We start from the raw sequence: 24,583 nt of genomic DNA, 5'->3' as shown, positions 1-24,583 counted from the left end.
AGCTCTCTATATCTAATAGGTTATTTTTACTTGTATAATAAGTACTTTATAAGAAAGTTCACAGTACTTTTTCCCTTAGTGTAGTTCATGTAGAAATGTAGAAGGGTTGGAAAACGACAGTGTAATCAGGGTTTCACACTTATTGAAATATGTTTAGTTAGGCTCAGAATGATTCCTCTTTCTGTTACAGCAATGTATAACAAACTAAAATCTCTCCCTTGAAGTTGCAGGGTTTTAAGTTTTTAGCAAGTGTTTATGTTAAAGTTGTTGTGGTTGTGCTTGAAGTTGTTTTTATCAAATCAGCTTGATCCTGATAAAGTCCGGTTATGGTAGAATGGAGTATATAAGAAAAGGTGAATATTTATTAGCTTTCATTGAATTTACTCCTTCTAAAGATGGATTATATTTGGGGATTGTGCTTTATTGTAATTTGGGAAATAATAGCAATAAAACTGAAAAACATTGTGCACTTGTGTAAAATCATAATGAACAGTAATAAATGGTTTGAGAGGGTACATGTTTCTCTAAACAGAAAAGGCATAATTTTATGGTGGATGTAAAAATATTTAGATTGTCTAAAGTTATTTGCAGAACTGTTTGCAGCAGGATAAAAATACATGTTCACTTGATGCAGTTCCACATTTCAGTATAGTTGGATCGCTTCTCTGCAGTGTTTATTCTTGTTGAGAAAAGAAGTAGTTTAACACAGGAGTTATGCTGGAACACTTTGTTCTGTCAAGCCTCCTCTTTGTAGTATGTTGCTGGTCCTCTAGCTATTTTCCTATACTTCTTTTAGTGCTGTGGTTGATTGATCATCTCTTGCATCATCAATGCTGCTCCAGTCATGATGACTGAATGCCACTTTCAAATTTAGATGCTAATTTGCCAGTAGGTTGATCTCTGTGTTGAGTTCCTCTGTGAATCAATTTACTATTTCCACCAGCCTGTTAATCTTACTGTTGTGCTATCCTTTTGCTTGCTTTAAGCCACATCAGTGTTGAGTGTTTGGATTTTCTTCCATCTTGGCATCCAGATGAAGAGTACAGAGAGTACATTTAGAGTATCACTTAGGTGGCGACTGCCCAGATCTCAGGATACCTTTCCAAAATCAAAGATGTACACACAAGATTGCTAGAGGTGCTTTAGCCACCAGCAAATTTGGCAAAATTTTGAAAGTCCCCAAACTATCCTACTGTGCTGTACAGCTGAAGAGTTAGGGGTGCCAAGAAATGCTGTAATGATACCTTGTTTTATGAAGGAATGTGGAAGAGACAGATGCTTCTTGATTCGCAAGAAGCTGACCAGCACTGCAGAGGAACACAGACATCCAACACCTGGACCTTGGTGCCCTATCTATAAGATTATGCACAATGCTAGTTTTACAGGGAAAAATTGTTAGGCATTAACATTTATTAAAAATAATTGTTATTTCTTGCTGAAATGTGCTACTTTCATTCCTGTTTCCTTTCAGGGCTCTGTATTGGCCTGACTCAGCCTCTGAATACTTGACTTATTCCCTGTTCTAGCTTTCACCCTTTGCCTTCATGGATTGTTCCTCTATATTGCTCACTCTCTATTGCCCTGCTTGCGATAGTCTCCTTATAGTAACAGATACTATTTTTCTTATAGAAGTAAGATACTCTTTCATCAAGATGTGTGTATTGAAATTGGTAGTTCTACCTGGGTGTTTGCTGCATTTTGATCATGCAGGAAATTAATTCCGTTCATGAGTATAAATCAGTGTGGGGTTTTTTCCCAATAACTATTATCCAGGCATTTTTATCTGCATAAAGTTGTAGTAATGCTTTTTTATATAAATAAAATTCTGTCAACATATTTTTCATTCTACCAAAAAATTGCAGGGGATAGCAATGCAAATGAGACTTAGTCAGTATGTTGTACCACGCAGTTTAAAACAAACCAACCCTACCTGAAATATAAACACCTAAATGTGTTTTCCAGCACAGTACAACACAGAAATAAGTTAGATCAATTAATCCGAAGGAAAAGCAAGATTATGTGGGAGACCTGGACTAATAATTTTGGAACATCAGCTCTGCTAAGTTCCCTTGATTCCTCAGTTTAGTTCCCATAAACACCCATATAAATTCCAATGAGGTACCATACTGTTAAGTTACAGCAAAACAGTTCTGAAGAGAGTTCCTTTCACTTACCAAAGTGAGTATTTTCCCTTGTTGTGTTACACAGAGCTAGAGTATGGTCTGTGTTAAAACTGGGTGCAGCTGCCAGCTGGACTGTTTGCCACATTCTCAGGTATCTAATTTCTGATTTGAAAAGTGATCAGCAGTCCAGTGGGCAGTGAGTCCCAACAGTTTCTGTGGCTCTCTTGTTCTGCTTAGCATTTAGGAATGTATTGATCATAGTATGGAAGTAAACAAAAGGGAGTGTAAATGGGAGGAGGCTTTTGCAATTGAGCCCTGAATTGGTGAAAGTAGAGACAAAAGTGGCCCCATAATCTGGGGGGGGGGGGGGGGGGAATTTTCACAATTCATATGTGAAAATTTGTCTCAGTAGAGCTTTTTTCAGCCAAGAGAAGGGAAAGGACATGCTAAAGATGCTAAAGATAGATGTTTTGATAAATTAAAAATTAGCCCAAGAATATTGGCTGCAGCTGCAGCAGGGCTAGGAATAATGACGTAGAACTTGACTGAATACATGAGCATGAAGAGGCAAAGGTGGAGGTTGATGCACTAACGTAATCCTTGGAGAAAACTTTCCGCGTGCTCTCCTGTTTCCATTTTGACTGCCTTTCTGCTGCATACAGGAGAGTTGCTGGATTTTATGTTCTGCAGCTGGGGAACAGGCTCTGTTGGGAACAATGGTTTACAAGAAAGACCCCTGTTGTTCTTTTGGCCTGACAGGGAAAATGGGAAGTAGTCTGTGGACTGAACTCCTTAATGCCTTTTAATGCAGTATGCTGTATCAATTTCCAGAATTGCCAGGAATCTCCAAAAATTCCCCTGTTCTTGTAGATTGTACTGGAGCTTTCTTTTCTTGCGTGATTCATCTGTCAATGAGTTGTATTTGTGAGGGGTTTTTTTTGCATATCTAAAAAGTGTACCGGGCCTGACAGGTAAACACCCCATGGACCTTGAGATTAGAATTAGCCATATATAACTCAAAGACAAAGCTAACATTTACAAAAAGGTGCACAAAATCTTCTGAGGAACAGTATGGCAAAATCTGCCCTGCTTGATGTGTGTTACTTTATTTAAAATTCCTATAGGAGACGTACAAAACCACTGCCTTGCAGCAGAAAAAACCCTCAGCCTGACAAATGTTGTCCAAAAAGGATGTAGGGCTTTCCATCAAAGTAGCTTCAGAAGGAATCCTTCATAAAATACTCCTTGAGGTTTTTGCTTAAAAGGGTGTTTTGTGAGCTGCCCTAGAACTCCCATAAAAGTCTTTGTTTCCCTGACATTAGCAATGATCCTTTGCCAGCTTTTACCATAGTGCTGAATGGAATATGTGTCTGTCATCTGACATGAGAGTTATGCAACTCACCACACCTTATAGTCTGTGCTTATGATGACCTTTCTTTCTCAGAAGCATGCTTACAATCTCTTTGCTATTGCAATCAATAAACCAAATGAAATGCCTTCCTTACCTGTAGTGGCAAGGGGACTTGAAAGAGGAGCAGAAATGCTGATGCTGTCATGCTCTGCATTGTTGTCCATTCCTCTTTTTATCTGGGGAAAATGGAAAGGTTTCCTTAAAATTCTGCATTGTGAATTCACCTAGACCAACTTTTTCAGTGCAGAAACACCCTTTTCTATGTATAAACTGTAAGGCAATTTATAGGATTTTGGAGTTGTGTGTGAAGGACTTAAAGCACACCATGCTGTCAGCAGTGCTGTTAGGGCTGACAAATTGCACAAGTTGGTCAAAGATTATTTTTAATTGCAGGATAACTTACTGCAATAGAATCAGTATCTGATATGCCTACAGCGTATTGTTGAGTAGCTTTTGGTAAGAGATGTCTCACATTTCTATGTAGATGATAGGGCCATATGCTTGTAACATATGCCTGGAGCTGTCATGGCTGTGGAGTAAGTTGCACACAGATCTTCCGGTGTTATTTTCAAGTTAGCAGCCAGGGTTGCTATTTGTTTTCTAAACCTTTAGCTTTATTATCTGATGTTAATCAGCTATTGCCACGTACTGTGCTTAGGAGAATATATTAGAAGGCACTTCACAGAAACTTCTGAGTTTCTTCTTGTCCTTTTGGACCTTTTTGATGTATTTTCTCCTCTTGGTCTAGCTGTAGAACAAGGAGATGCTATAGCAGCTGGTCCTGCTGTTGCTGAAGGATCTGCAGCACCATCTGTGTGGTAGTGTCATGGTATGGTTGTAAAGCTGGTTAGTGCCTAATCATCTCTGTTGAGTGCATTTCATTACAAGAGGTTATATATACCCAGTAGTCACAGCTGCAGTAGGGAATGATTGGTGCACAGTCAGGTTTTTTTGGTTTGAAAATGGCATTTCTTATCTGAAAGAGGTGAACTGTGGGAGGTTATGTGAGAAATTATGGAATGTTTTCAGTTTTATTCTTTCAGGTGAAATACAGTGGCTGGCTTCTAGTTTTTTCCATGGATACCTTATGACCAATTCCTTAATGTGTCCAGCATTTGTGCTAAGTATGTGGGTTATTTGCTCAGATTATTAAACATATGTGTTTATATGCACTCATTGCATATTCTACTCCCTTCTCTCTCCTTCCCCACATACACCTTTCAGCATTGATGTAAAAGGCAAAGACACTGAGTGAGAAAATGTTAACTGATATTTTTGAGTGCAATATCCATTTGCTCAAAGAAGGAGTTTGCTTTGTGTGTAACCTTAAGCATGTTTATTACTTACTGTGTAACTTAATATAATTTCTCTTTTGTGCTTGATGCTTATCTATTTATTTTTCATATTAGGTTAGCTTACACAAACCAGAAATTAAGCTGGAATCACTAAAAGAGGACATTAAGGATTTTCTGAAGACATCAGGTTTGTAATACTTCATTGATACATTTGTGAATAGTATAGATTTATGTAAGAGCATATGTGGTATAAGTGATGAAAATAGTAGTTCGTGCAGCTGGGTGTCTTGTCATCGACAGTAGCCACAAGCAGACATTCAGTGATTCCAGAGCATTAAGCCAGATAGAGAAAATTAAAAAGGAAAATGGTGGATACCATCTGCATTTTGAAAAACATACTATACAAAGAAGTGCTTTTATCATTTTGTAAGGTATTGGTGATTTTTTTTGAAAATTCTGACTAAAATGAGAGTTCAGTCACTTCTGAAAATGGAAATTAACTTTCATGGAGATACTCTTGAAAATTTTACCTTTGGCTAAATTTCCAATTTGCATTGGAAGTTGTAGGCTATGTAACTATAATGTGAGGATCTTATGATAAGTGATCTAAGATTTATAATCATCAGGAACACTGTGTCTATTAATATTAACTGTTGGTTTAATAAAATGATGACTTTGAAAAAATAGAATGTAAATTTTTTAACCAAAACTGTGTTGTAATTATTTGAACAGCAGATGGAAATAAAGGATATTCGGTCTTCATAGAGGTTTCAATTTGCAGTTTTCCTATCTTAATTAGGTTAAGGTTTCCTTGTCTTTCCCTGTCTGTCTGGTAGGTAGACATGAACTGAGACCAGACATAAACCTCCAGTGACTGCAAAGCAACCTCTGATTGACGTTCCGTTGGTATTAATTCCTAAAGTTGTCTTCTGGTTGTTCTTTTATTTTAACAGGTTGGGAAAAGAAGCTTCAGAATGCTGTTTATAGTGAACTCAATATGTGAGTTTGTTTAGTATTTTTACTTCATGAGTTCTACTCACATGTTTTGCTTTTGATCCACTTGTATATAGAGGTGTATGGTGTTACTAGACTGAAAGATCTGTCATAGCAAGGGTACCTGCTTAATTTCTGGTTTTAGAGTGCCATTATTTCTTTTTCATCCTAGTGAAAATACTGGACTCAAGTGCAGTTTAAAGAATGAGTGAAATAAATATCACCACATTTTGTAGTTACTTTAGTTTTTCTTTTCTGCTTTACTTCCAGAGGTACCAAGGGTCATAATGTAAGTCTTGTGCAAATAGGTAGTTGCTGCAAATGAGTTTTAATTGAGGTGTTTGTTTATCACAGCATTGCACATATTTGTTGCATTAATTATTTTTGAAAATCTTTAAGATATTGGATCTCTAGGCTTGCCAGGTCAGTGCTTATCATGCTTGGGATATGGTTATAAACATGGTAAAATTTGTCAAGTTTCCTTTTTTATTATTGTTCAGCGAACTTTGGATTAGACTTCTTGGAAGCATAGTTTTTCTTTACATTCTAGCACAGTGGAAAGGTGAATTTCATAACAGATATAGCCATAAATGTAACTATAAAATAAGAAATGTGTATGCAAACATACTTGTGCTAATTTAAATAACCTTGTTAGAGTTACCAGTTTAGAAGTTTAGATAAATGTATCTTTAGTAGTATGAGGGACTTAATTCAGAAAAATGCTTCTATCTGTTAGTAAGGATTCATCTTCATCATAACTTTGCAGGGGAAAATATTTACCTGTCTCTAGGGCTAATACACGGAAATAAGCAGCAAAATAATGACATTAGCCCTGGGAAATTGAAATTAACTATGAACACCATGATTTCATGAGCACTGTGGAAAAACCAAGAAATGGCATTGCTCAAATCTGTTGGTATTTGATTCCATTTTACACACTGGGACAGAATAGTCTAGAACAAATTTGCAGCAAGTACAAGAATGACCTTATCAGTTAAAAATGGGAAGAAATTTGGGGGGGGTTTCCCAAAAACATGTGATAGGAACTGATTGAATACATTCAAACAAAAGAAAATTCAGGCTAACTATTAGAGAAGCTATGTGTAAATTTTGTTTCCTGAAAGACATTTGAGACATTTTAAATTAAGCTGGATAAAATCTTTGGCAAAAACTCGTTGGAAATAATCTGCACTACTGAAAGATAAATTATTGTTTTGGTTTTTAATTTTTGTTTCAGCTTTTATATTTTGGCATAATGCAATTTATGAGTGGATATGCAACTTTGCTTTTGTCAACAACTCAAAGTTCTAATTACTTTGGACATATATATGTTCACTATTGATTTTTAAAAGAAGATCCCTGAAAACATTTATGGTCTCTTGAAAAAATGTGATGACTTGGAGACTGAAACTTCCAGGGAATTGTAAAGATGACATGATGTGAAGAAAATACACTTTTAAAATACATGATTTGTTAATGTAATGATTTGATTTTATTTTACAAATATGTGAAATTATAAGGGAGCATTATTTTTAGTACAAGAAGGACTCGTGTTGAAATGTTATTAATTCTTACATATTGTTATCTTGTTTGTATCCATATAATGGATGAGGAAAAAATACTTCTAAAAGTAATACTTAGTTTTGATCAACATATACTTGTGTTTTTACTAGTGCTCTCATGAAAGAAGTTACATTTAGATTTACAAATACAGGATTAATTAAGCAAAATAAAAAATCAGAATATTTAAAGTTTCCTATATTTTCTTCTTAAGGTTTCCTTTTCCCTGTCATCCTGCAGCACCGCCTGAGCATATTAAAGAGCCTTTAGCCTATATGAGGAAAGCACAGGTTGGTGGTTATCAATTTTTCATTCATATCAGATCTTTAATTAGACTGTTTGAAATTTACTCTGTCAAATATTATTGTATTTCTAGGTTTTATGCCTTAGGAAAAGCACAGATTTGTAATTGCATCAAAGTTAATAGTAATACTATATATGTGGCATTTTACATAAATACAGAAAAGACTCAAGTAATCCTCCAGCCACGAAAGAAGCAGGATATAGTGGCAGGTAGGTGAAAAATGTAGAATAGAGATGATGTGATGTACTAGTTTGAAAACAAACCAGTGGGAGGCACCAAGTCAGAATAACAATTTAATGGGGAACTTAAAGAAAAGGAAAAAAGAAAAGAAAACACTGGTTCAAACTGACAGAGTCAAGATACAGCCTGACACCCTGTTAGGCAGGGTGGTGGTAGTGGTCTGGTAGAATGGTGGCTGCAGTCCTCTGAAGCAGAGATCCTGTAGAAAAGGGTCTGCCCTTCCTCAGAAGGTCCAGTGGTGGCTGTGTAGCTCCTGTCCTCTGGAAATCCAGTGGAAGGGTGTTTCTAGTGTTCAGAGTCTCAGATTATATCCAGGCTGGAATGCTTGGCTCCTCCCTCTGGGTGAAGCATCTCACAATGGGATAATGAATCATGAGGCCAAGTGTTGATTAGGCTCATTAACAGATGATAGTCCAGAGGGAGTTATCTCTGAGTCATGCGGCAGGACAATGATGGGCCATTAACAGCAAGATAGTCTGGGGGGAGGAGGCAAGGAAACACTGCCCCACCTGATTTCAACGGCTGATGGGGATGGTAATAGAATACACTGCAACCCAGGACATGTGACTATGTCAAAGAAGATAATATGGTTTTGTTGAGAAGAAGAAAAGGGGTAGCTATAGGTCATTTCACTTAGGATTACAAAAACATTTTTTTGAAGAGACATGAGCAGTTTCATAATGAAAAATAACAGGCTGAAGAGATAACGAGATCTTCGGAAAGAAGAGATATATTTAGCACTTAGAAAAGTGAAAGGAAGATGAAAAATACAGAGCTAAGGAGCTTATGGCATATTGAAGGAGAATAAGAGAAACTGGACTATAAGGATTAAACGAGGATTTTTGGTGTCAGGAAAAAAAACTTTTGCTTTGTTGGTTTTATTTTTTCACCAATATGTGCCATTTGAAATAAACAAAAAAAAAAATCCACATTAAAATGTAAAGGAAAATTAGCAAGCTTCAAGAATATGATTAACCAAAACATCTGAGGTAGGGATAAAAGTGTATTTAACTACACTGTGCCTAGAAATACATTGCAGTATTCTTTTACAAGATACTCAACAAATTGTGTTACTTTTACAATCATATTGTTGTTTATTCCACTAAGTCTTATCTCTCTGTCCTGGGTTTCAGTCTTTAGGATTTGGGGATAAATATTCCTTTAATCAATTTTTCTTGTGTGGTGTGAAATGTAATGCCACAATTTGCTGCCTGAAAAGAATCACTCTTTTTAGTTTATTAATGAAAAAAGCACAAAGATATATCTATATGCATATTTGTCTAAACCAGTTTCATGGGTTATTATTTTACAGAAGTGTATGTAATACTTGCAGTATTTTTAGCTGTATGTAGAAAAGCCTGTTATTCCAGTAGTTTAAAAATGAGCAGGAGAAGTCCCGTCTTGGCTAGTTTCAAAATTTGGTAGCCCTATTTCAAAGATTATTAGTCATCCATGTCCTCTGGGTGGGTTAGCCCTGGTAGGCAGCTCAGCTGCTCACTTTTCCCCCAGCAAAACAGGAGAGAATCAAAAGGGCAAAAGTGAGAAATTGTGTTACAAAGACAATTTAATTGGCAAAGCAAAAGCTACACATGTCAACAAAACAAAATAGGAATACATTCATTACTTTCCATCATCAGGCAACTTTTGTCCCAGCTTCTTTATTTGGAACATGATGTTGTATGGTCTGGAATATCCCATTGCTCACTAGCGGTCAGCTGTTCTAGCTCTGTCTCCTCCCAGTTTCTTGTGCACTCCCAGCCTCCTTGCCATTGGGGAAGCATTAGAAACAGAGAAGACCTTGAAGCTACATATGCACTTCTCAGCAACAGCTAAAACACTGGTGTGTTATCAACACCCTTTTGGTCACAAATCCAAAAGACAGCACCATGCCAACTACTATGAAGAAAATTATCCCAGCCAAAACCAGTTGATGCTCTTTCAAACCCATTCTTGAAGTACAGCTCTTTGATAAAGACTTGTGAATCCTTTCCACAGAGAAATACTTGTAAATGATGACAATTGTGAAATAGTTGTGAAATAAATGCACAGTTAGGGAACTAACACTATCTTTTCTAAAACCACTGAAAATACATGCAAATGTTTGATTTTCAAGATGACACACATTTATCACTGTAGATAGTGGGCTTGTAAGAAAACAAGCATCATCAGATCAATTGAATCACAACTAGGTTTTGTTTTGTTACTCTTTTTGATTAAAGAGCAATAAACAGTGTAAAAAGCTTACAAACTCAATGTTTCAATGATTTTGTTTGTTTACAATATTTGGAAATAGCTAAAATGCAAGTATACAGGTTACTACTACCTTTTGGGAGAGAGATAAAAGTGAAAACTTAAAAATTTACTTCCATAGGTATTGAAAATCTAATTAATGTTTTGCAAGTAGAAGACTGTTTCTGTTTTATTTGTAGGTAGATTTTTTTTGTATTTTATTTTTATTTAGCAGTTGGAAATAAATATTTTGGTCCTATCATCAAAATTTGTCCCCATAGAAAAATGTTGTCCATATAAGTCATATTTGTCATATTCTATTTTTATTAAGTACAGTCACCATTTAAGATGCTGTTTCCATTGTTATAAGTTAGTTGACAATTTCTTTATCCTTATCTCCTTTTATCCTATCTCGATTAATTTTGCTCTGTTACAGAATTCTGGAAATAAGGGTACTACTCCCTGAAAACCATCTTTGATAGCTATTGGAATGACTTTGAATCAGTGATTAAAACTAGATTAATATTTTTTCTAGAGTAGGTATTAAAATGTTCATAATTAACCCTTTTTCTCCTCACATTGGTTTGTTTTCTCATAGGTGTCAGACTGAAGTTTTTATATTACTTTCTTTTCCTACCTTGAAAGAAAACCAGGTTTCTAGTAAAGGATAGAGCATTAATGGCAATGAGTAGTAATGCTGAAAGTCATATAATGATAGAATGATTGGAGTTCGAAGGGACCTTAAAGATCATCTAGTTTCAATCTTCCCTTGCCTCCCATTAGATCAGGTTGCTCATAGCCTCATCCAACCTGTCCTTGAACACTTTCAGTCCTGGGGCATCCACAACTTCTCTGGGCAACCTATTCAGTGTCTCACCACCCTCACAGTAAAGAATTTCTTCCTCATATCTCATCTAAACTTACTCTTTCCGTTTAAATCCACTCCCCCTTGTCCTATCACTACATGCCCTTGTTAAAAATCCTTCTCCCCCACCCTTCAGGGTGGGCCTTTGGGTGTTGGAAACCATTCTGTGATTCTATGAAATTGTTTTCAAATTGCAGTACTTCCTCAGTTTTGGCTATTTTACTGAATGTTGTGATTGTAACTATAGCAATCCTAATAGTGTGTTTTCTTAGTGTTAAATTTCTTCGTAAGACTAGAGGAATCATCTTGCTTAATGTATTGTTCCCATCAATAAAATGACTTTATGAGCTCTGCCTCTGTCTTCTATTTCAGTCAAGAGCAGTGCATTCTGTTTCTGCTCACTTCAGGTAACTGCTGTCCTGGAGAGAGGGCACGATATCTTGCTTGGAAAGGCTGTATAACCCTTACTTCTGTTTTGACTTTTTTGCATTTATTTGAGTATCTTTTACTGGGCAGAGTCTTGAAAGCTGAATTATGTCACAGTTTATGACTCTGTATAAGTGGTTTATTACCAACATGTTGCATCCCCAAAGCAGTAAGTGGATTAATGTCTGGTGTGGCAGGTGTAAGTCACGCCAAGAGTGTTGACCTCTATTGCTCCTTGGAATTAGATGGTTCTTGCTCTTGCAAAGCTGCCATCTGCCTCTTCTATGCTTCTTTTGTAGCTTTCATATCTTTAAGCATATCTGTACTATTCCCCTCCCTATTGCCGCCTACCTGTCCTCCCTTAATTTTGATGGTACCATGAAGTGATGGTGCCAATGGTATCAAACTGAGTGGAGAAGGCGGCTTCAGAAGGGAGAGTCACTGTGGAGAAAACCTTGGGTATGCTGGAAGAGGGGGCTAACAAGAGCCTTATGATGTATAAGCACATATGTAAGGTCTGGAATGTGGGCAAACATAATCCAGGAGTACAGCACAGGCCGGGATCTAGCTGGCTGGGAAGCAGCCTGAAGGACATGAACCTGAAGGACCTGGTGCACAGCCAGCTCCATATGAGTGGACAGTGTGCTGCTGCAGCAAAGAAAGGCAGCAGAATGCTGGGTTGCATCAGTGTGGGCAACACCAGCAGAGATAACAAAGTCATTATCCCACTCTGCTTAGCACTCGTCAGGTCACATCTGGAGTACTGTGTTTGGTCCCCACTGTACAAAAAAGGATATGGACAGACTGGAGAGGGTCCAGAGAAGGGCCACAGAGATGTTCAAAGAACCGGGAAGCCTGACAGGTGAGGAAAGGCTGAGAAAGCTGTGTTTGTTCAGCCTTGAGAAAAGGAGAGGCTTAGGGGAGACCTCATCCCCATGTTCCAGTATTTAAAGGGTGGCTACAGAGAAAATGGAGACTCCTTTTTACAAAGAGTCACATGGCAAAGATGAGAAGTAATGGGTACAAGTTAGTCCTGGGGAGATTCCAATTGGACAGAAGAGGAAAATTTTTCACATTGGGATCAATGAACCATTGGAATAATCTTAGGGAGACAACACAGGGCACTTAGAGTTTGGCTGGACAGAAGGCTGGGCCATCTGATCTAGACCATGCTTTTACCGAAAAAGACTGTACCTTTAACTTTGGTTTTGCTACTGCTACCCGTGTATTCTCCATCCACTTTCTTATCCTTTATGGCCTAGTAGTCTTCATGCTCTCTCACTTCTTTGTTGCGTTGCTTGGTTTGGTTTAGCAAGCCGCAGCCTTCCCAGAGAGCACAGCGGGGCTGGTTTGGGAAGAGTGGTTGTCCTGCTCTCCTGTAGTCCTTCTGGACAGCCCTGTGCCCCTGCTCTGGCTAGCTGGGCTCTGCAACATGGTGATAGTAAAGGAGGCAGAAGAAGGGTCCCTCATGGCAACCTCAGAGGAACTTTTATTGTTACATGTTGACTGGCCGGTTCCCATAGGCAGAGAGACACCTGGTCCGGGAGCCGGGGGGGTTTTCTCAGGGCACAGGGGCAGTGCATGGGCAGAGTTGGGGTACTAGAACCAATAGGGAGGACCAGAGGGAGTGGCCAGGGCTAGGGGCAGAGGAAAAGGGGGGAACAGTGTGGAAGGCATACATTTAGTAAGAAAGGCAGTGGGTAAATACAGCACCACAGTTCTTATTTCTCTAGCAACAAAACCTCACTTCTTAGCAACATAGTAAATACCCTTTATAAAAGATGAACCAGTTGTGGCTTGCTGTTGTGTAACTGCAGCAGTTGAAAGGAATTTAAATATGATAATACAGTTGAAGAAAGATACGATACAGAGTTTGATAAAAAATACGCAATTTGGAAAACATTCCTTACAGTCAAAATTCAGATCTGTTTTGTTTATGCAAAAGAAAGTGAAGGGATGACTTGATTGTGAGGAAAAAATTCTGGTGAAAGATAGCTTTTTTTTTTTTGATGGAAAAAGGTATGAGAGGATCTTGTAAATGATCTTGTAAATGGAAGCTAAAATGAAACAATTATAGACAAGATTTTAGTTTGTTTTTTTAACAGAACAATTGAACATCTGCCCTTCCCTTCATTTGCTTCCTGGCTAATAAACTGCAGCCTCTTTTGGATAGAACTTTGAGGAGCATGGTTAAACAGTAACTAACTGTTGTAGAATTTGTGTCTAGGGCAAATTACAAGTAATAAATAGAACTAAATTAATTTAAGAGGAGTCTTTGCATTCATGTGATTGAGGTCTGGCTTGTCATCCACAGAAAACTAAATTAAGTATAAAACCCACCAGTGGTGCTGTAATCACGGAAGCGAAGTACTAAGTCTGTTGACAAGGAGGTCAATACTAATTGGCATTAACTTCAGAGGAATTAGCCATGCATTAGGCACTACTGAAGCCTAATGCAATGTTCAGAAGAATCTGTTTGCTTTTTAAGCTGTCCACTGGCCACTGAGGTATTGTCTACTTCTGGTTTTCTCTGATCAGAGAACTATTTCCTGAGCATTGTGTTAGAAGAACTGCTTTTTTAATCGTTACAGAATACCAAATTTTTAACTTTCCTTAATTTCTGACATCTAAGTTACCTTTTGTGGAGAAAGACTGCCAGTCTTTTCAGGTCACGAAGTGGAGAAGGCATTTGCTATGCACAGTTGATTGACCTCTTACAATTGTTTGAAAAATTTGTTAAATGTTGATCTATAAAGAAGATTGATCATTAGGCATATATAAAAATCAGTAATTGTGAAATACATGCTTTTTTTGAGATCTGAAATATGAACAACTAAATTTTCTGGTTCTTTATTGTGTTGTAAAGAATGAAATCTATTTGATCTATTGTTACTGTATAAAGAAGCATGTAAATATTCCCTTCATATTTTTGCAGATGTCAATCAGTCACTCTTGTTATCCTTTCATATATATCTGACTTCAAAAAACTGCTTGTTATTACATGGTAAATTCAATTGTCAGAAAAAAGAAATTCCATCTTATTTATCTTTTGTGTGTGTTTTAGGGAAGCTGGGAGAAACGAATTCTGAAAAGTCTGAACAGCATGTGCACAGAACTCAATATCCCACTAGCACAGAAGGTAATGTATTGTTAATTTTCTGTTGTCAAACTGACATTTTCTCTGAAATTAAGCCTTGTCTTGGATACTTGTAATGTATTCTTCATTTTACACATGGCTATCAAGAGCTGTAGGTCCAGTATCTAAATAATTTAATGCAGAATAATTTTCAGAGATGGTGGCAGTGAATGCATCAGCTTGAGAGAAGATGGAGGTTCTAGGTAGCTGTTGCAGTAGTTATCTTCTTGAGGGAGAAGCATGTTGGAAACCTAATTACTGTGTTCACTGCTCTTAACAGAGTATTTTGTGTGCAGACTCAGTGTAGAACTTGAGCAGCCTGTGTGCGATACAGATGTACTTTGTGTGCAGAGAAGGCTGTAGTTGAACTGGTACATGAGGAGAGAGAGATACTGGTACATTGCTGATTTTGTTTGTCATTCATTCTGTTCTGGTTTTTTTGGGTTTTTTTTATTAATATAGAGGCTTTAATTTTAAAGATCATGGAATTAGGAAGTAATGTTAGAATGTTTTGTTCTTTCTCCTGTTATACCCCTGTGATAGGTAGCAGAACCTCTATGGTTCATCATGAGATAAAGGATGCAGCTGTATCTGTTTTTCATGACTGCCAGGGATAGGAATTTGATAAAGGCCAACAGCTCCATGGAATGGGCAGTAAATCTTCAGTAACATGAAATTGAGTACTAAATATCCTAAATTCATTACTAAACACCTGAAACTCTTTAATGGGCTCCTTTTCTTCCTGGAACTGGAACTTGGGCTTTCTACAGTGTAATGTACCTTCATGCTAGGGATAATTTGTAAGCAAATAAGTTTGTATTGCTATTTCATAAAACGTTGCATTAATGTATAGTTGAATACATATTTGAAATAGGCATGTTTTTATTCATTCTGTTAAAAAAAAGAAGATACACTTTTTTGTTCCTTTCAGAGGCCTGTAAATGAACAAAAAGAACTGCTTAATAAATGGAATGAAATGGGAACTGATGAGCCAGGTAAGATCAACTAAATTTACATGCATTAAATTTTTTGTACATAGAAAGGCAGCATGCACATCTTACTTACCAGTCAAAGGCTAATCCAATTTCTCCAAGGCAAATTGATTTCCATCTTCCTTTCATTGGTAATGTGTCATTATGCATAAATAAATACTTGTTTCATTGTTACTTTGTTTCAAGTTGTTGTACTAATATTGAATCATTACTGAGAGGTTATTGTATAATACTCCATATTCCAGTGCTTTAGAGATTTATTCAACTAGGACACACCTCCTCTTACTGTAAACTCAGGCTAACAGAAAATGTTCAGAACTATGGATAATTAAGCTCAGATGTTTTCTTGACAAAAGATAAAAATAACTTTTGCACAGAATAATCAGTGATACTATACTTCGGGAGAGCAAGGCTAACTCTCAGGTTAGTTCATAGCCAAGTTCCTTAAAAGGGATTTTGCAGAGGTGCTGGTTTGTATCACAATACCACCTCTCTGATGGCAAACACTTTTCATGGATGGTCTAGTACTACTCCCCAGTTTTCATTTGACAGGAATATGTGTAGTTCAACAATCTAAGCTGTTAGAAAATACCCTGCTTTTGAATATCGTATCTCTCCCAAGTCTGAGAATGGTTCAGTTTAAACATGAGGATTAAGTAAAAGCTTCCTGTGACTGCTGTTCACAGAATCATGGAATGGTTTGGTCTGGAAGGGAAACCCTCCTCTTCATTTATTTGGGGTTTACAAAAATAAGGCATTATCCATAGCATAATCATGACAGAATATGTGGTGGTTGTTGCCATGATATTTGTGATGATGTTATTTTGACCTTTAATCTGTTATTTAAATTGCTGGATCATGTTGTAGATATGGTGCCTGTTTTTTTCATCTTTTGGTTTTAACATAGTGTCATTGAAATCTTACTTCAGATCTAAGTCTTTTCCGGCCTGTTTATGCGCCTAAAGATTTTCTTGAGGTAAGCACCTATGAGACAATACTCAGCCATTGGCTTGTATCCATTATAGTCTTTTATGTGAAGTGGGAAAAAAATTTGTTAAGTGATTTCATACTAGTTGTCATTTATAGCAAGTGAAATTTGGCATGGTTTTTATGAGTCCATGTTTGGTTTACAAAGCCAAATGCTGTTGTCCCTTTTTTTTTTTAACTGCAGTTTTAAATTGTACCTGTGATGAACTTCTCCAAAGCATAGTCCAGTTTTTTCCTCTGAGAGTGATTCTCAACTGATTTTGTAAACCATTTTACATTTCAAATTCCAATATGATAGGCTCATAAAACACAATATGTGAGTCTGATAGACTGATAGTAGATTGCAGACTTGTATGCAGTTGAAATTGTAGATTGTCTAGGAAGGTTGTAAAAAATCAAAGGTGAAACGTAACTTTGGAATTTCAAGGCTTTTGTATGTAATCAAACCGAACCATTAAAAAATTGGCAACTGTGGAATCTTTAAAGTCTGAAATGTCAGTATTATTCATCATTTTCTATGACTCAAGCAGAGATCATCATAGTAAAACAGAACTTACTACACATTACTCCTTTTGTTCTGTTAATCAAAATACTGTTGAAAATGTTTTATTTTGTTTTCCATCATTGTACCAACAGCCGTGGTGTGTTTTTAATCTTGGATCTGTAGATAAATCCATCTGTTTTTTTGGCTTTATTCAGTGACCCTCATGATCACTCTCTTTTTCTTTTATACTGTTTTATCTCCAGAGTTTGCAGTTTCTTTAAATTTACAAGTCTGACAGTGAGATTATATGGTGTTAGAATACTTACAAGAGTGAGAATTGTAGAGGTACGATGTTACGAAAGAATTTCATAAGAGCTGGAAATTCGTGTTAGAAAGAATCTTTGTGGTTCAACATCATATCAAAATCTATACCTTGCGATAACAGTATGTAAGAGACTATAAATTCCTTTATAGGTCACAGTTACTTACCTTGACATGATTCCTTGTCCTTTAAATTTTATATTTGCTTTAGGTTTTCAATTCTGTAATTTTTTTTTCTACTATGAAAGAAGATATTTTGATATATTGTTATTTCGTAAGGAATTATTTTAGTAGCAAACTATGTAGCTCTTTTATTGGAAGCTCTCTAAGATTGCCAGGGTAAGAAGATGGATAAAAATTCTTTCAGAAAAAAGTAATGCTGAAGAATATCCTAAATACTGTAGCCATCAGAAGTATACCATTGGCATTGGAATAGCTTCAACAAGGAAGTAAATTTTAGTCAAGACATTACTATGTAGCCAGTACTTAATCACGTATATCAAAAATCATTTCTGCTTTTTTATTTCATAATTTGAACTGACTTTTCAAAGTAGAATATGTTCACTTCCTTAAAACTTTAAATCCTTTTTGATTTTGAAAATGTTGAGATATAATTTGATAATTTGGGTCTATATATTTAAGTTGTGGGAAATGCTTTTATGCTGAATGTACTGTTTTTAATACTGATGATGTGAAGAGCTCTGAATGTAAGCAAGAAATGACAGAGCTACAATTTTTAAGGTACTGATGAATCTTCGAAACCCAAATTATGAAAATGGAGAACAGCCTAGTTTCAGAAATCATCTGGGGCTAATTCAGGTTCCTTTAAAAGTTAAAGATATCCCAGAATTGGTAAGTATATTATTTTCTTATAAGAGGTTTCTGTAAGAGTTATTTTTTCTTATTGATGAAAATGATTCTAAAGAATAAAAAAGAATATTAGTATCATCATAATTTTATCCTTTTGAAAGTGAAAATTAATCTAAATATGTAGTTAAAATGCAGATCATAAAGAAGTTCTAGGAATAAACATTTTTAATGAAAAAGAAAACATAAACGGTAAATTTTCTGCCATTAGGGAAGTTTTGATTTTATGTCAGACAGGTTTAATTTGTGCCAAAAATACACTTTTGTACATGTTATTCACTTAATCATTGTTTTTCTATACAAGAAACTTAAAATTTATAGCACATCTTAATCTACAGATGCTGTACAAGATAGTAGCCTGACAATGATTTAACTTCTGACTTTCTTCTCAGTATAATTTTAAATCCCTTTATTTCCAGGTTGTAAATGAAAATAAATGTTTGAGTACTAGTGTATTATAATTAGAAATAGGAGAGTTTTTCTAAATGCTTCACTGATGAGGCTCTTGGAGATTTTATGCTGGCAGAAAAACTTTCACCTGGATTGGAAAAGAGAGTGGGATTAGAGATTCTTAACCTGATCTTTCATTCACCACTGTGCTACATCCAGGTGTAGCTCATACTTGACATGCAAACTGGGGCTTATAACTAAAACTAGAGTAAGAATTGATGTGAGATTATATTTCAAATGTTTGCATTTAGAAGAACTTAATTTGGTTTAGAAAATATTCACATTAAGCCTTTCAGAAGAAATCTCAAGTGATTTAGAGAATTAAAATATTAATTATTTTTTAATGGTTCTGTTTCTTTTCAGAAAGAAGACTTTAGTGAACTAGGTTTAAATATAGGACAGCTAGGTATTGATGATTCAGCACAAGTGCCTCCTGGTAAGCTAATGCCATGCTTCAGTCATTCAAACAGAGCACCAATGAGTAGAATACTTTGAAATTACCAAAAAATTTGTGTATTTGTCCCATAGTAAAGCATAAATATTTGTTCTGTAACTATCATTGTAGTGATTTTCATAGTAAAATATATCTAATAATAGAAAACATTGCATATATGTAGAGTCAGATTTGGGGAAGATTTTAAATTGTCACCTTGAGAGCACATTAATTTCAGTGTGTTTGAACACTTCAGGATCTAGAGAACCATGTGGCCTGTTTCCAAAAATACAGAAATTATCAACAAATATTAATCCAGCTAACAGATAGGCCTATATAGATATATATTTATATATATATATATACACATACAAATATACATACAAACATACATACACATGTATTTAAAATAACAGTTGTCAAGAAAATATTACAGGACATATACATATGTTAATATTCAGTGACTTAAATAGTGCATAATCTCTATTGGTTTTCCATGTATGCATCTGTTGCTGTAGAAGGAGGTTTTAAAATGATCTTTCCACATAAAAATGGAAATCACTATAGTATCACATGATTTTTCTTTTTAAATGGAAACTTACCTAATTGAAAATCTAGGTTCATGTAATATAGTGCTGCTTTGATGTTTGTGTTTTTGAAACACAAAATTAGTTTTTGAAAAAGAACTTTGACTCTGATGCAGGTTAACTTTTAGTGATGTTAGCAGTAAATAGCAACTGAATGTAATAGTGTGTGGTAAAAATACAAAATATGTAATCAGCTGGAGAGTCTTTCTTTCGTTTATTTTTTGCCATTCTTTTCTGTGTCTTTATTCTCTAGAGTTATTTGAAAATGAACATGTACGTGTTGGGCAGAAAGGTATGGATCTGTTTTTATGTATAATAAACTGTGAGTAGTTAGGAATGCATTTAGTAAATTTGTATAATAATTTGCATGTACCTCTTAGAATTTTAAGAACTTAGACTAGCACAAAGCATTAGCAGTAATACCATTGTAATTTAGGTAGACGATCACTAATACTGTTGTCATTTAGACAGAGACAGAAAAGCAAACATTTGCAGTCTATCAGTAGCTATCAGATAAAAAGCTCCACCGATCTTCCAATAAAAACAAAATAGGAAGCACATAGACATATCTTCTTGATGACAAATTATCTTATCTCACTACTGAATTTCAGTTTAAAATTAAAATTCTGTGGACTCGCTTCTCTGCACGTGAAGTTCTCATCACTGTAATGGGATTTATGCCTTTGTGTCAGAAGAGTCTTTTTAATGATCAGTTGCAATTGCAGAATATTGCAGTACTTAGCCACTGTAGAAAATTCACTTACTTGTCTCTCTATACTGCTTTTTCTGAAAAAGTTCCAGGATTGTTTTTTTTAGGTTAAGAAATAACCTACAAAAGAAAGGGAAAGTTAAAAGAAGTAATAATTTAATAGTTTAAGTTTGCTTATAAAAGAAACATACAAGGAATGGTTGAAGTCCACTGGTATTTACTCATTACTGTCTCTTCTGATTCCTGCTGAACATTAGCACCATCGAAAGAAAAAATAGAAAGGGTACTGTCCCAAAAGTGCTCCATCCTAACTTTTTTCTTGCAGTAACAAACCAGTGATCTTTCTTTCTTACTTACTTCTTTTGTTGTCATCTTTCTGTCCTGCACTGTCAATTTTCTAATCCAAGAACAACTCATTAGGTACTGTCCACCTCTGTTCTTTTCCCATTCTTCCAAATAAATTCTCTCTTCTGGACTTCTTCAACCATTCATTCAACTCCACATTGTTTTTCTTATTCGTCATCTCTTGTCTGTGCAGAGCAGCTCTATTCTAGAGAATGCCTTAGCTTTTCCTAAGTGTCTTTACCATAAACTGAAATCCCATTTAATTCAGTGGGAGTCCTGTTGCATGCTCTAATGGGTGTTAGTTACGATTTTGTTTGCCACTGAGGTATTGATTTTGCTTTTATATTAGATGTATTGGCAAGTCCGAGGATTTTATTTTGCTGTGTTTAGCAAAACCCATCTTGTATACCAAAACTACTTCTTCATATTTTGTATGTCAGTAAGAAAAAGTAAGGTAAACACTCATGGACACCAAGATGAATCACAGTGTTTCTGAAGTTTTGTGGAGAATGTAGGAAGAGGGGGAGGGTTTGCCCTCTTTGTACAGAACAAAGGATTATAGAATGTCTGTGTTAGAGCTCTGCAGGTAAAACAGTAATTTGGCAAACTGCTCTACTCATTATTTAAGTGAAGAGGGAAGGAAAGAAAAATCAATTAGATAAATATTTAATTCCAAACCTCATTCTACTAAGTCATAACAGGGCAGATATTGTGAATATCAAATTCAGTGAGATATAGAAAATCAAGCTGTTTCAGAGACACGTCAGAAAAATTAGAGGATATGGATTTGGAAACTTCTGAGTAGCAGTCCAACACCTATCTAATGTCTAGATAATAACACAGAATTAATCCCAACTCTCTCTCTCTTTCGTGAAAGACATTTGAGGTATGAGGGTACAGTTAATCACATAACCTTGGTGAGGAACACTTTTACCAGATTACAATAGCTAAAGATGTATGTCTTTCAAGTTTGTAGATTTAAGTAGGCAACGAGATAATATGTTCTGTGGTGTGTACAGTAGTGTATTCAGCACGAGGCCCTTGTGATAGAGTAGCCTAAAGCTTCACAACAATGACCCATATAAGCAAACCTGTCAACAGTAAAGTATTTGTTTTATGTCAATATGAAGGCAAACTAACATCTTCTGAGAAAGTCTTTATCCTCCAGAATAAATATACCAATAATGAGAGAACAGGACAGTACCCTCTGGAATGGAAAACTCTGGCCCCACAATTACCTGTGAAGATACATAGTTAACGTGAAAAGAAGGGAGACACAAAAAAGCCAGAATGAGTGAAAATCTCCTATTTGAACTGAGATACCACTCATAGCTAAACAGGAATATTTTGTGGCTGTGAATGGATGCTTGTTCTGCATGGTGCCATCTTAGTAGCTGCAACTAGCCTTTGATACAGTCATGTGTGCTACTAAGTGCTATTTTATGACAGAAGGTAGTACAGCCTTGTTGATTAATACCACTTGTTTCCCAAGGAATTACTTAAAAATTGCACTGTGGAAACCAAATCTTTTCAATATTTTCCTATTTGCTAATGCTTACAGCATGGGAAGCCAGTTTTTAAAGTTAAAAATTAAGGTATTTGATAGAAGTCTTACAGTACATCAACTCTTTACCTGCTTTGTTTCTTACAGTTTTAGCAGAGCAAGATAGTGCTGCAGCTCAGCAATATGTTCGTCAGGGATGTCCAACAGCACTCCGAGCTGATCTGTGGGCCCTCATTCTTAACGTTTCTAATCAGCCAGAGGTAAGGAGCAAAGGGAGAGTAAAGTGTCAAGACCAGGTGAGAACATAAAAGTGCAAGCACATATCTTCTAGAGATCTTTTTTCCAAAATAGAAATGCTCTACTGAGTTGTCACAGAAACTAATAAAAAAATTATGATTTAAAAAGCTCTGTGCTGTGGTGAAGTCTTTGCTGCTCTTCCTAATTTTTTAATAGATATGTGAGCAAAATACTGTAGAGCAAATTATTCAGTTGATCTGACTGTCTCCTGAGATTTTCTTACATGATGCTGACTTTTTTAGAAGGGGGCAAGAAAAAAGATCTGGGAAAAAGACTGAACCTCTCTTATCTTTGCTAAGTTTTATATAAAGAAGATGCATTATATATTTTTCCTGTTTGTTTGACCCTGTCATCATATGCATGTACATATCTTATAAATTGCTTTTTATATATATATATATATATGTATATATATACACATATATATATATATATATATACTCTGCATATATATATTCAAAAAGACTTAGAGAGGAGCTGGTAAGATGTGGGTTGTTTCCATGTTCCCTTGTACACCAACATTTTTTTATTGTACCTTATAGTTGATGCAAGTCCTCAACAATGAAATCTTTTGCAGTATCTGAAGCCATGCCATAGTTATTATATTTAATATACCTTAAAAAGTTAAATCCCTCTTTAAAATCTTTGCATAAATTGGGAAGACTTTGATGTGAGGCTTTTATATGTACATAGTATTTTACCTTGTGATAATTTTTTATGCAGCAAATATTTGTCAGCTGTAGATGAAAAAGAAAAATAAACTGTGTGCACATACATTATTCTGAGACTGAGTGCAGTAGACGTTTTCCTTTAGGAGACATTCTGCAGGATTCAGAGCCTTGAGACTCAACTGAATAGATTGTGTGTAGGGAATTAGTGGTGAGACAATACTTTGTGATGATGCTGAAAGAATTCTAGACATATGAGGACAAGTGGCTTGAAAATGGTAATGATAACATTGAGACAAAGTGATAAGGGTAGATAAAGTGATGCAGACTGGGAAATTTGTCTACTACTTTGAGATTGTTGAAATAAAGGATTGAAATAACAGTGAAATACAAAACGCACCCTCACCCCCCATAAAAACCAGAAATTATCAAGTCAGGAAAAGATACACTATCTTGGAGAGAATAATTTAAGATCTGAGGTAAGTGCATGCAGATGCTTTTCTGTCATGCAAAACGAAACTGTTCTTCTAATGTAGCAGCTGTCAGAATCTTGTGTCTTCTTTTCCAAGACTATTTTTGGATAGCATTTGTTATCCTGGGTTCTAAGGTCAAATTGTTTTATGGACTTTGAGTACTAAAAGTATAAATGCATTTGAAAAATAGATTTTCTGAGTGAGACCTAGCAAACTCCCCATGGATCAGGTAGGATAGCGTGTGGGTTACCACAGCTATGTTGTAAGCTGAATTGCCATGGTCCAGTTTAAGCATTGCATTTACTAGTGTTTCACAGCAGTAAGCTGTGACTGCTGCCAGAATGCTAACACCCTGAGATGCTCTTCTTGCATAGACTGAATACATGGCTTTATTTTTTGTAAAGTATAGCAAACAGTTTCCATATACATGTAGCTGTTTCATGATCTGCTGAATTTCATATAGACTTTATGGATTTATCTAACACTTATTTTCTCTATCTCTTGTGAATGGTTTCTTTGCTGGAGTTGAGTAGTCTGTTTGCAGGCATTCCTTGCTGTAATATTTCTGATTTGCAGCTTAGGCTCTATTACATTTATAGCTGTATGAATCTCTAAATCACATGAACCGTGAATTTCCTTTCTTTAATGTAAAACGTTATGAGGGTTTGGTGTGGGCAACATTGTGTGTGCTAGCATCCAATATCGTTGTTTGGAAAATTTTATCCAGTAAAGCTCAGCCTCTGTACAAAGCTAATATACAGCCAAGCAAGGGATGATACTAACAATCTAGCACTGTAATCATAAAAATGATAAACTGTGAGCTCGGTATGCAGGATTATTTAGAAATGTATAAACACATTGCCTGACAATGAATTGTTTCTTAG

The 24,583-nt window shown here is 35.8% G+C and overlaps 1 protein-coding gene across 1 annotated transcript in view; it reads left to right on the top strand.

Annotated features, from left to right (window-relative positions):
- Nucleotides 1-24,583, top strand: part of TBC1D19 (TBC1 domain family member 19) — a gene marked incomplete at its 3' end in the record, with an annotated part of 46,299 nt that overhangs the window by 4,620 nt on the left and 17,096 nt on the right. The window contains exons 2-11 of the mRNA XM_082281511.1: nucleotides 4,944-5,016; nucleotides 5,783-5,828; nucleotides 7,597-7,672; nucleotides 14,511-14,585; nucleotides 15,514-15,577; nucleotides 16,504-16,550; nucleotides 18,108-18,218; nucleotides 19,047-19,119; nucleotides 19,957-19,995; nucleotides 22,409-22,521. Coding sequence (XP_082137637.1) covers nucleotides 4,944-5,016; nucleotides 5,783-5,828; nucleotides 7,597-7,672; nucleotides 14,511-14,585; nucleotides 15,514-15,577; nucleotides 16,504-16,550; nucleotides 18,108-18,218; nucleotides 19,047-19,119; nucleotides 19,957-19,995; nucleotides 22,409-22,521 — 717 coding nt within the window. The remainder of the gene's footprint in view (nucleotides 1-4,943; nucleotides 5,017-5,782; nucleotides 5,829-7,596; nucleotides 7,673-14,510; nucleotides 14,586-15,513; nucleotides 15,578-16,503; nucleotides 16,551-18,107; nucleotides 18,219-19,046; nucleotides 19,120-19,956; nucleotides 19,996-22,408; nucleotides 22,522-24,583) is intronic.

The sequence above is a fragment of the Coloeus monedula genome, assembly GCF_965178545.1.
Source record: "Coloeus monedula genome assembly, chromosome: 5".
Classification (NCBI taxonomy): domain Eukaryota; kingdom Metazoa; phylum Chordata; class Aves; order Passeriformes; family Corvidae; genus Coloeus; species Coloeus monedula.
This window is presented reverse-complemented; position numbering and strand designations above follow the sequence as displayed.